The following is a 13,526-nucleotide window of genomic DNA, read 5'->3' as shown; positions in this document are numbered from 1 at the left end:
AGCCAATATAACAAAAATGACAATTCTACATGAGCTAATTTGCTTATTCAATGCTATATCAATCAAACTACCAAGGAATTATTTTTATAGAAACATAAAAATAATACAAAATTTATCTGGAAGAACAAAGGTCAAGTACATCAAGGGAATCAATGGAAAAAATGTGAACAAAATGGCCTAAAAGTACCAAATTTAAACTATTTTACAAAACAGTAATCATGAAAACAATCTGCTCCTGGCTAAGAAATAGTTTGGTGAATTAGGAAAATAAATTAGTTACACAATATACAATAGTAAATGTCCATAAGTAATCTAGTTTTGATAAACTGAAAAATTAAATCTTTTGGAACAAGAACTGCAGAAATAAGATACAGATCAAAGCTATGCATAATCATATGAAAAAATGATCTAAATCACTATTTAGTAGAGAAATGCAAATTAAAACAACTAATGTACCACCTTATCAGATTGGTAGAGGTACCAAAATATTGGTATAGGTGCTTATATAGGTACCACCTATCAGATTGGTTAACATGACAGAGAAGGAAAATGACAAAAGTTGGAAGTTATGTGAAAAAATTGGGACATTAATGCACATGAAGTGGAACACTAACACAGTAATGCTGGTGGAGTTGTGAACTGATCCAACCATTCTAGAGAATAATCTGGAACTATGCCAAAAGGATTATAAAAAATTATGCATACCCTTTGACTCATCAATAACACTAATAGGTCTCTATCCCAAAGAGATCAAAGAAAGAGGAAAAGTATTTGTATGTACAAAAATATTTATAGTAGCTCTTTGTAGTGACAAAGAAATGAAAATTGAGGTGATACCATCAGTTGAGGAATAGCTGAACAAGTTGTGAAATGATGAGTGTTATGGTTTCAGAAAAACCTGAGGAGATTTATATGAATTGAAGTGAAGTGAGCATAATCAGGAGGGCATTGTAAACATTAATAGCAATACTGTAATGATGATCCACTATAAAAGACTTGGCTTCTCTGATCAATACAATGATCAATACGATTCCAAATTATGATGAAAAATGCTATTCCTCTCAAAAGAGAGAACTGACAAAGTCTGAGTGCTGACTGAAGAAAAATCTTTTTCACCTTATTTATTTTGCTTTTCTTTTTGCAAAATGGCTAATATGGAAATATTTTTGCATCATTTCATGTGTAAATTGCTATCATATTGCTTGCATTGTAGTGGAATGGAAGGAGAGTATCTAAAACTCAAAAATTTTTTAAATTAAATATTACAAATAAATAATTTATTTTTAGGAAAAGAAACCTGTCTTCCCACCTCTAATAAACAGGAAAAGAAAACCTGCAGGAAGTGTTCATAAAATATCCATAAAGGATTACAGGAATAAAAATGGAGTTTTGGGAAATTGTCCTTTTCTTAAAGATTTCAAGATTAAAAACATTATGAAAAAATTTTAAAAACGATTAAGTGGATAAGCAACATTTTTTTTGTTTAACTAATACCCTAAGTACTGTTTAAGATAAGAGATATAGCCACTCAAAGTAAAAATCTACCTCCTTATTACCCATGAATTCCCCTCATCCCACCAAGAAAAAAAAAGACAATTATATAAAAAGCATTTTTTTCACTTCATTCTAATATTTAATTTGTTAGGTAGGAAATAAGAAACAAGGAGTACTTTCAGGCTGCTCAAGTTTTCAGAAAAGATAAGATTAGAAACTATAACCCAAGATATCTATAAAATAACAACTAGGGAAATATTTTGTCTTGGATCAGTATGAATAGCTAACTCCCCAGAGCTATACAATACAATTGCCCAAATCTTTGGGGAATAAAAGTATTCTATGACTTAAAAATCAGAAGACTTGAAATCAAATCCCTGCTCTGCTAAGTATTATCTAAGTAGCTTTAAGCAAATGACTCACTTTCTTTAAGACTATGTTTCCTAATCTAGAAAATTATTTTAGATTAGATGATCTCTTAAGGTCACTTCCATCTCTAAATTCAATGCTGCTATAAAAGCCTACGATGTCCAAGTCATTTCTACAACCAGAATGCAAACTGCTTCCCACAGAACCTATAATTATACACATGTAGTCAATCAATGGGTATTTACAGAATGATTCAAATAGCTTATGTTTTCCCTGGTACTTGTAGTTTATTTTTCCTTCTTAGCCTTTACTGAATGTCACATTATTTATTTCTGACCACTTCTCCAGTTTTTAAGGCAACTCTGAATTATGATATTTTTTCAAAGTGCTGACCTAACCTCTGACTCAATAGCCCAAGTCTGGTGTCCTGTGCATGCTCAGGAAATGTTTTCTGCTTTATTAGAGGTCACTGATATCAGTTTTAACCAGCACTAAAACATACTTCACATCCCTTGGCAGCATTACCTTTTTGCTGTATATTCAAGTTTAAAATCTCATCCCACTATTTGTACATCTGCTTAAGAACCAAGAGATCTGGCCTATATTTTCTCATATACTAATGAGAATGTTGAATGTTGTTTCAAGAGAAACAAAGGTTATCAGAATTTTTTCTTAAAATGTTATGAATAATTACTGTAAGATTTTATTCTTTACAAAGATATTGTAGGCCATTACACAGTATTTAGTCTCTTAAAGATTTAGTAACCTGATTTTAAAGTCAATGTTTCTAATTTTGGGGGAGCAAAAGACCTAAGCAAGCAATTAAGTAATAGCCAGAGTCGATTCATTTCCTTTCTGCAGATAGTATAAAGTGAAACTGAGTCTTTTCTAATTCCCAGGTACTTCCTTAGTCCTCTACTTCAACATCTTATAATCTCATAAAAATGGTAGCTATTAGCCCTACACGGGCCAATTCTGTTACTATCCTGGGAAATTAATCATAAGGATACCTAACTCAAACAGATTTTAGCCTTACTAAATAACTTTTCAAAATAAAATGTATTTTTATTATAAACATATTAGCTGCTAAAACAAAATACCAAAAAGCAACAGCTGAACTGAAGACAGGGCAAACTGCAAATGAAACCTTGGGATTTACATGACTATAAATTTTATTTTATCTAGACACTTCCATGCTCATGCTTATTTTTTTTGCTTCTTCTCTGACCCATTCCAATTCACCTTTTAAAAAAGTTTATAAGCATTTAAAAACCACTTTTCATTGTTCTCCATCAACTACTGATTTTGTTGATTTCTCTTCCTTCTTTACTTGGAATCCCTGAGCACACAGTAAATGTTTCTTTATTGACTGGAGACTACTTTCACTTCATTTGTCTCCAACTTACAAAACTTCAAATAATTCCTTATTTCCAAATACACAATCAATAACCATGCTCAAGTGAGTGAGTTTCCATACCCTAAGAGGAAAAAGAAAGTATATATGATCTGCTTTGCTAGTAGATATTCTCTCTCTTCCTAACTTCTCATTTCTGTCAGTGGTTTTACAATTCTTCCACTCTTTCAAACTAAGTACTCTTGAGATGATTTCCTTTTTTCTCATGTTCCTTCTATCAGCAATTCTCAGGTGGCACCGTGGATAAAACACTGGGGTTGGAGTCAGGAAAACCCAAATTCGAATCACAAATTTTGTGACTCTTTGAGCACATTGCCTAACATTTTCTTGTCTCATCATCTGTAAAATGGAAATAATAGTACCTCTGTTCCATGGTTGTTTTGAGGTACAAATAAGATAACTTATGAAGCACTTAGCACAGCCCCTGACACATAGTGTTAGCTATTATTATTAATATTCATCTCATAATTTTCATTTTCACTGTCTCTACAATAGTTCAAGCTCTTATTTTCTATCTGAATTACCATATCACTCACACTATTCAGTCCTCTTTGCTTTTGCTTATGTTATGCCTTATGCCTGAAATATACCAAATCTCACTCAAATTTAATTCTTACCTCCTTCATAAAGCCTTCCCCAACTATAACACTGCATATTAATCTCTCCCTTTCTCTCAATTCTGGCCCCATACATAGTCTGTATCACATTAATGGACATAAAAAGTCATATTTTTCACATATATAAATCTTATCTTTTTAACCATTTGGAAAACTCTTAAAATGGATGGGACCATATCCATATTTCTGTTAGTAAGCAAAGTGCTCATTTAGCATGTACAGACACTTAATAAATGACTAATTACTCTTTCCTGAAGTCAGGGCAGAGTAGAAAGACTGCTCCACCAGGATGCGGAACACTGTCAGTACCCAGCTTTGCAACCATGGACATGCTACTCCATTGTTTCCTAATCTGTCAAATGAGAGGGTTGTATTCAGTGACCTCTGATGTTCCTTTCAAATCTAAATCTGAGTATCAGGTCCTCTTTGTGACCTCATTTTCCTCAAACATGAGGAGAGAGGACTAAATGATCTGATCTCTAAGGTCTTTCAATTCTAAAATTCAATTCAATTATATTAGTACACAGAAAGAGATGCTTGTCTCCTATTCTTGGTTTAAGAGACCTATAGGAAATTTCTTGACCCTTTTCCCCTTTTCATATAATTCATAAACATTCTATCTACTGGTCTACTCTCACTTTCTAGCCTTAGGAGCACATGTGTGTATGTGTGTGTGTGTATTTGTCAAAAAACATTCATTAGGGACATATTATATTCAAGATATTGCATTTGGTGTGGAAATACAAAAGGAAAAGAAGTCCCTGTCCTCAACCAGCTTACATTTTTCTTAAGGAAGTCAATGTGGACACATACAAGTAAGATAATATGAAGAGGTAGAGAACACTGATAACTGAAGAAATACAGGTTTCCTATAGGAGGTGACAACTGAGACAGCACTTGCAAGAAGATAATTATTCCAAGAAGTAGAAATAAAAAGGAAATGAATTTTAGACACAGAGAAGATGAACTACAAAATTTGGGCAATACCTGGAAAGTCTGTTTGTATAGAATGTAGTATGCATAAATAAGAATAACATGAAATCTGCTCATTAACAATAAGCACTTATTAAACACACCCACTAAGTACCAAGTACTGTGCTAAGGGCTGGAATACCAGAAAGCTAAGTTATGGTGATGGTAGGTACAGGGTGGTAGTGGTGGGGTTAAATGCCAAGCTGTCAGTTTCTATTTTATATCAGAGGCAAAAGGGAGCAACTGAACCTTCTTGAGCGGGTATTGGGTGAAAAAGTCAGACATGTACAATATGAAGCCTATTTTGCCAAATGGATTGGCAAGGAGAAGACAAGAAAAAGAAATGACAATTAAAGGGATTGTTTCAATAGTTAAGATGACAAATTATAACGACCCACTGTGTAACTGGCAAAAAAAATAGTAGATACCTACAAAAGAAGCTGTTGATACTCAATAAAACTTAGCAAAGTGCCTGGAAATTTGGGGTAGGCCTTGACCCAGAAATAACACTATAAGGTTTGTTTCCTAAAATGATCAGGGAAAGAGGAAAAGAACCTATATGTTCTAACGTTTATAGCTGTGACAGAGGCTGGCACATAGGAAAAGTGCCAGGCTGAAGAGTGTGTGGATCTGATCACTTTGATGGGGGAGGGGCCCCAGGAGGCTAGAATCTTGAGGAGCAGAAAGTTCCTTCTGGAAAGCAGTTGGTCTCTCAGTCTGGAGAAGTTACAGAGGGAGGGGTGAATAAGATTTACTCCTGAGGGTTACCCACCTCTTCCTGCTTGTAACTGGAAATTCTTCCCCCCAACATTTCCCAATTGAAAAGACTATTGAAGAGAAACCTGAGAAAAGGCATTTTGAATTTCTGTCAGACTTTACCTCAGCTCCTGTCACCCTGGGTCTGAACTGTGGCCAAGGGGTCGAACCCAGGGTCAGTCAACCTATCTCTCAGGGGGCTCAGGCTGTCAAAGCCTGAGTTCCCCCCAAGCCTGAGGAGGGAGGGAAAAGGGTTTTAGCTAGAGAAATGGATCCCCTTTTTCCCACTATCCTTTCCCATTCTTTCCCTGTCAGTTATTCTTTTGTATTACCCTGATTGAGTTAATCGACATCTTTTCCCCTAGCTTTGAATCAAGTGTGAGTGAACAGCTTCAAGGAGGAGAGACATCTTCTTAAGAAGAAATATTTAAGTCTCTATTAGTGGAGGGGGGGACAAGAAGAACAAGAGGGAGAGCAGCCATAGCTAAGGAGTGAAGGGTGAAGGGGAGAAATCTTCAAACTCCCTCTCCTCTCTCTGAGCCAAACCTAAACATCAGCTGTCTCTCTCCTAGATCCTGTTTCCTTTACCATCCCAAAACCTTTTCTCCATTACATCACAGTTCTCTTTGTAGTGGCAAAAAAATGTAAAGTAAAAGGTTGTCCATCAATTGGGAAGTGGTTAAACAAGCTGTAGCATATGATTATGATGGAATACTACCATGCCATAAGAAATGATGAACACGTTGATTAAAAAATATATGGAAAGACTTATCTAAACCTTTGAAGAGCAAAATGAGAGGAACAAAGATATTATTATATTATATAATATTTTATACAGCAACAGAAATAGTTTGAAGAATAACTTGCATATGTCTACAACCAAAGAACTGATAAAAAAGAAAAAAGAAAGATATAGTTTTATATATACATATATCTTTTTGTTCAATGATGTCCTCTCTAGTGAAAGGAAGGAAGGGAAGGAAGGAGATAACCTGAGAACTTTAATGGAACAAACATTAATTAATTTTTAAAAGAAATTTGGGATAGAGTGGGGCAAGGAAAGAGTCATGGATGTATAAGAAGAGGGTGGATGCCCAGGAGGAATAGTGAGATAATTTGTCAAGGTATGACAAGCAAAAGAACAAGAAGTAAGTGACCCAATGGTAAAAGCCAGTAAAATTTAAGCTGGTCTTGTAAGTGGAGTAGAAGCAATGTTGAAGTGGAGAGAGAGACCTGTCATCAGAACTAGGAAGGTAGGGTTCAAGTTCCTCCTCTAACATGGACTGACTATATGATCCCAGGCAAATCACTTAACTTCTTATAAGTTTCAGAGAAGGTGCTGACCACATCCTGGTAGAGGTTTCCTCACATAGGAGTTCCCTTTTTCAGTGAAATCACGGATGCAGTTCAAATACCTCTCTGTAAATAGAATGGAAACCTACTAACTAGAGATACTGATGCAGAGACAGGAAGACCATTGGTCTAGTATACTGAAGTGGGTAGCTGAGGCAGAATAAAAATTTAGGTCAGTTAGTCAATCAATCTATAATAGATTAAAAGAATAGAAGAACCCAGAGACACCAAAATTCAGAATTGTGGTGAATCACTTTCCCCAAAATTTTTGGCTTCAGGAGAGATCAGTCAATCAATCATTTAATAAGCACCTTCTACTTGCTAAATAAGCACTGTATTTACTAAGAATAAGGACTTTATGGAATGATTAGGAAGACAAGACTAACCAAAAAAGCAATTAAAAACAATATAAGGTAGTAATGAAGGGAATATAAAGTCAAAATTAAGACAAATAATGGGTCTAGGAGGAGTAAAAGCAGAGGAAGACATGGAGAGAATGGCTTTATAATGAGATAGGAGAGGGAACAAGTATTTACTTATCATCTACTGTGTGTCAGGTACTATGCTACGTGCTTTATAGATATCATCTTATTTGGAACTCACAACAATCCTAGGAGGTAGGTGATATCTGCATTTTACACTTGAGGAAACAAGCAGAGAACAGTGACTTGCCCAGGATCACACATCTAGGAAGGGTCTGAGGTCAGATTTTTAAATAAGATATTTCTGAACTAATAACTTCATCTATTATGTACTGTGCTAAATGCTAGGGATACATATTCAAAAATTTCCTGCCCTCAAGGAGCTTACAATCTAATGGGGGAAGAAAGCACACAGCCAACTACCATTTGTAAGTATCTACCATCTACCAGGCACCATGTTAAGTGCTAGGAATACAAAGAAAAGCAAGATAAAGCCCCTTATCTCAGAGCTTACAATCTAAGAAACTGTGAAAGCCAATGACTTGGGAATGCTTTGAGATCTCTGGGGGTCATCCTTCATACTGAAACTGATCTATTTTTAGAGATAGAAGGGACTCTAAAAGTTATTTCATTCCAACCCAGCATTTTACATACAAGGAAATTCCAGTGTAGAAAGGGCTGATTTAGTCAAGTTCATGAAGCTAGCTAGTGGCAGAACAAAGGCTATGACCCAGATCTAGCCTTACTCTCCTGCCTGAAGTTCCTAAGCAATGTCACTCTTTCCTTTCCTATGATCTCTTTGTGAGAGACATTTCACCATGCTTCATGCTTCAGTTAGGTAATTCAAGTTATTACCTTGGTCATGATGAAACAAGATTTCAAACTTACCTATTGTTTAAGCTATGTATGAAGGACACAAAATGTCTTGGCCTTATTTTCCTTCCTGCTTTATAGTGATTTACTAGATTTCACATTTTATCTCCAAGTAACCAAGTAACCTCACTGACTAATTATCCAGGTTCTTTCTTTGCAAAATGTTTTTGTCAGTATCTGGGGCTAATCTCTAGGTCACAAGTGAAATCAATCTGGCACAGCCACTTTTTCATGAAACCTAGAGAGTTAATTTTATGCTATTAAAGTCACATGATATGCCCACATCCACACACCTACCCATAAACATCTACACATACATAGATATGTGTATTCTAAAGAATCTGCTCTTAATTATGTTCCTTATCTAATGGTATAAGGACCCTTTATCATTAAAAGCACTTACAGACTTGATTTTTTAAGGTCAAATACTAACACAAAAGTATACAATACAAAGTTTTACGAGTGGATGGTTGGCTAAAATAAGTGCTTACCTTCAATCCTCTTTAAGGCTGAAAGGCACATATCCTGCCTCGGAAACTCAAAGGGATTATTGCAGGTTCGAATGGTGTCACATTCGCATTTCCCATTGATAATGTTGCAGCCCATGATAAGGTTTTCATTGCATGGCTCAAAACCAAGCAGCTGGTCATCGTCCCAGTTTTCATCTGTAAAACAATTAACAGCCAGATGGTGTTTGCTTGTAACTTCCTTCATGTCTATTTAAGACTGAAATAAACTGTATTGTCAATATTAAACATTTTGATTTTATTTTTTGATTTGTAATTAGTAATTCAGCTAAATAATGGCCACAATAAAAATAGCTGACTCTGACTGACTTCTAAAAATCATTTTAGGTGGACTTCTAGGGCAGAGGTAAGATGGCAGAAGCCAGGCAGCACCACAGTCTAGCTCTCCCAACATTCCCCCCAAACACAATTTAAACTATTTAAAATAACACCTCAGACTGAATTCTGGATTGTCAGGGCCAACCAAAGGCTAATCCAAAGCAATTTAGGGAGTCAGAAGGAGAGGTTGGTAACTCTGGGGTGCATAGTGGTAATAGCACATGCTGTGAGATTTGGCAGCAGCAGCAGCTTTGGAAGCTCTCAACACAGAGACAAGTAGTAGAGAGGAACATTTTCAGTCACTAGGGAGCAGGAGCCCTGAAGAACAGTAGCACTTTCAGCTGCAAAGGATCAAGGGCCTTCCCTAGGTAAGGACCAGAGCTCAGATCAGGAAAGCAGGAACCATACCTCTCTCTGGATTACAACTTCTTGAAGGCTTTCAAAACTTTCAAAATCCCAGATTAACTCTAAAAACAACAGCACAAAAATGCCTGAAACTTAGGACAGTCGCCTCCCACCCTGGGGGAACAGAGTCCAATTGTAACATAAAGTTCAAAGTCAAGAAATAGATTGGAAAAATGGAAAAAAAAACACACAAAAAGAACCTGACCTTAAAAATCTATTATAATGGCAGGGAAGATCCAGACACAAACTCAGATGAAGTAAGCTTTGTGAAAACAACTATAAGCAAAGCCTCAAAGAAAAAAAAATGCAAAGTAGATACAAGCCAACTAAGAATCCCTTAAGAAAACTAAAAATAATTGCTTTTCAAAATCAAGTAAGAGTAGTAGAGGAAAAATTAGGAAAAGAAATGAGAGTACTACAAGGAAATTATGAAAAGACAATTAATAATATGGTAAAAGAGAAAGAAAATAATGAAGAAAACACCTTAAAAGAATTGAACAAACGGTAAAAGTACAAAACTTCACTGATGAAACTAACTTCTTAAAAATTTTAAAAAGAGATAATATAGTTATTATTAGACTACTTGACAACAATGATCCAAAAATTAGCCTAGACATCTTATTTCAATAAATTATAAAGGAAAACTACCCCAATATCTTAGAATCAGGGTAAAATAGAAATCTAAAGAATCTACCAATCACCTCCTGAAAGAGATCCCCAAATGAAAGCTCTGAAGAATACTTTAGCCAAATAGCAAGAGTTCCTAGGTCAAAGAGGAAATATTTCAAGCAGTCAGAAACCATTCAAATACCACAGAAAAACAATTAGCTTCACACAATATTTAGAAGTTATAATATTAAAGGAGATAAGAGCTTGGAATCTGATATTCCAAAAAGCAAAAGAGCTAAGATTACAACCAGAAACGACCTATCCATTATACTCAGGAGTATCATTCTTTGGGTAAAAAGTGGGTATTTAATGAAATAGAAAACAAACATATGAAAAGACAAGAGATGAAATCTGAGTGCTGAATTAAAAATGTTTTTACTTTATTTTTCTTGCAACATGGAAATACACTTTGCATGACTTCACATGTATAATTGATATTTACTGTTTGCCCTCTCAATGGGGAGAGGTGGCACTAAAGATAGGGATAGGATTTGAAACTTGATAATGGTTAAAAATAGATGGATGAATGGATAGTTTTTTAATCACTTTACAAGTATTGTCTTCTTGATTCTCACAAGACCCATGTGGTGGTTAGGTGGAACAAGTATTATTATCTCCAAAATGAAAACAAGGAAATGGAAACTTAAGGAGATTAAATAATTTGCCCAGTCAGTAAACAACACTGGAACTTTAATTCCTATTTCTTGACTAAAAACCCCATTTTCTTTCCACAATACCATAATGCCCTGACAAGAGAATTTTTAAAAAAAATATTTTTTTAACTGAGAAAAAAACAAAATATATAGGCATTAAACAGCTACATATATAAAATATTTTAACCTATTCGTTATATTTCTCAATGAGTTATATATACTAAATATATTGTTTTATAAAATATTTTAGTTTCTAATTCCTCTGTTCAATAAAATCACTGAAAAAATTATGATGAATTATTATTTTCTGACAAGATGACTAGAATTTAAGACAGGACAAATTTTTCATACCATTTGATGAAGGGCTGCTTTTAAAACTACTGTTTCCCTCATGACCACCTTACCCAGTATACATTGGACATGATTTTTAACAAGCAAAGAATAAAGTAATTATTGGTCTCACTTTCCAGATATGAAAATTAAGGCTGAGAATGGCTTTTTCAGGGTTACACAGAGAGTAAGAGTTTGAAGAAGAATTTGAACTCAAGCCTTCCTGAGTCCAAGACCAACACTCTATCATATACCACTTACTGGCATATATAGAAGGAAAATAGATGGAGATATCCTTGACACAGCTACTGGGAGCTTTATTATACAAATCAAGGGACATAGAAATGATAAGAAAGCAAACATATCATTTCAATTACATGAAACTGAAAAGCATTTGCATGAATAAAATCAATTCAGATATGACAAGAAGGGAAACTGCCCACAGGCACAGGGGAGGACTTTGCACTAAAAATCTCTGATAAGGGTCTAATAACTAAGATATATAGGAAATTAACATAAACATATAAGTCCAAGAAACATATCCCAATGAATAAGTGAGCAAAAATATGAATTAATAGTTCTTAAAAGAACCGCAAGTTATTAACATTTCTTTAATATTGTTCCACATCACTTATACTAAAAAACTCCAATCAAAACATTGCTCATGTTTTGACTAACACCCAGGGAACTCTCAAATATAATGAAAGATGGAAATAATAAGAAGACAGGCTTATGGATATACTGTTATTGAAACTATGAACTGGTCCAGACATTCTGGAAAGAAATTTGGAATCATGGTAAAAGTTGATGAAAATGCCCATGCTCTTTGACCTAGAGATCTTACTGCTAAGGCATACACTCCATAGAGGTAAAAAAAAAAAAAAGAAATGTCTAATATATAACAAAACATTCATAACAATACTATGTGGTGGCAAAGAACTGAAACAGAATTCAGACTATGGAATGAATGGCTCAGTAAACTGTTCTTCATAAATATAGGATATTACTATGTCATAATAAATGACAAATATGAAGAATTTTTAAAAGTGAAGATTTATGTGAAAGACGAACATACTTAAGCAGAACTAGGGAAACAATAAATACAATGATTACAATGTAAATGATAACACTAAAATGAAATGGAATACTTAAAATGAACAAGCTTGAACCCAGAGAAGAAATAGGACAAGGTAAATTCCTCCCTAGAGGAATGCTCTCTAGGGCATTATGAATGTGGAATATTACACATACTGTCATGTACAATAGATCACTTTGTGAGCACAGGGAAGTGATACATTTGGAAATGAATGTGATGGGGAAATTAAAAGAATTTATAAGTAAAGAATAAAACATGATGAAAACATGAAGAATGAAAACATGAAAAATAAGACATGGTGAATGAAAAATTTTAAAGTAAAGAATAAAATATGAATTGAATATTTCATAATCCAGCTTTACAAACTTGGACTAATGTACTTTAGTCTAGCTGATGGCAACTATTATTATTCCAAAATAGTCTGACAGATGGAAAATATGATATTTTGGTAAGCCTCAATATAATAAAACCAGTCTATGACTACTTAACAATTTTGTCCAAGGTGGGCCATGTAAAGATGGGTTTTACAACCAAATAAAATGAATAAAACCTTAATGAAAATTAGACTCAGCTCATAAGCAGTATACTTTTTCATCCTTATTAATTATTCAATCAACCAATAGAGTATTTATTAAGTGATGTGCCAGATACTGGAAACACACAGACAAAACTGAAAGAGTATGTGCTCTCAAGAAATTTACATTCTATTAGGGGAGATACATGTATACACATAATTACATACAAAATAAATATAAGATAATTATGGTATGTATTTTGGCATGTGAACTACTAGAAACCAAGAAGATGAGAGAAGATCATGAGTGTTTTACGGAATTGAATTAACTTGTCTAACAAAGGAAGAAACTTTTAAACAGTGATCCATGGGAAGAGAAAATGAAATAGATACATCATTTCAGAACTCTTCCCCAAAATATCTGAAATGAGAGATCTAATATTCGGGAAGGGGGGGGGGACTAAGATTTGTTTAAACACACATGATGAGCAACAAAATTTTCCCAATTTCTCCTTCCCTATATGCTTATTTTCTTATCTCTGTTAAAGCTTTTAAAGCCTAATCTGTGCAAAGACTGAGAGCATCCTTGATGGAAATATGAAGAAAATGGCAAGTTTTCACAAATGATATTCTTGACTATTGTCTTATTCCACATTTCCAATCAGTTGCCAAATCTTGCTTTTTTAACCTCCACAACACCTATCATAACTACCTCCTTCCTCTCTACTCACATAGCCACAATCT

The 13,526-nt window shown here is 34.4% G+C and overlaps 1 protein-coding gene across 4 annotated transcripts in view; it reads right to left on the bottom strand.

The window, feature by feature from the left end:
- CRIM1 (cysteine rich transmembrane BMP regulator 1) overlaps positions 1–13,526 on the bottom strand; it is a 240,483-nt gene that overhangs the window by 183,667 nt on the left and 43,290 nt on the right. For all 4 annotated transcript variants that reach the window (XM_007476071.3, XM_007476073.3, XM_001371615.4 and 1 more), the window contains exon 2: positions 8,762–8,935. In XM_007476071.3, coding sequence (XP_007476133.2) covers positions 8,762–8,935 — 174 coding nt within the window. The remainder of the gene's footprint in view (positions 1–8,761; positions 8,936–13,526) is intronic.

Source organism: Monodelphis domestica, chromosome 1 (genome assembly GCF_027887165.1).
Source record: "Monodelphis domestica isolate mMonDom1 chromosome 1, mMonDom1.pri, whole genome shotgun sequence".
In the NCBI taxonomy this organism is placed as follows: domain Eukaryota; kingdom Metazoa; phylum Chordata; class Mammalia; order Didelphimorphia; family Didelphidae; genus Monodelphis; species Monodelphis domestica.
The sequence above is the reverse complement of the archived record's forward strand: the minus strand, read 5'-3'. Positions and strand labels throughout refer to the sequence as shown.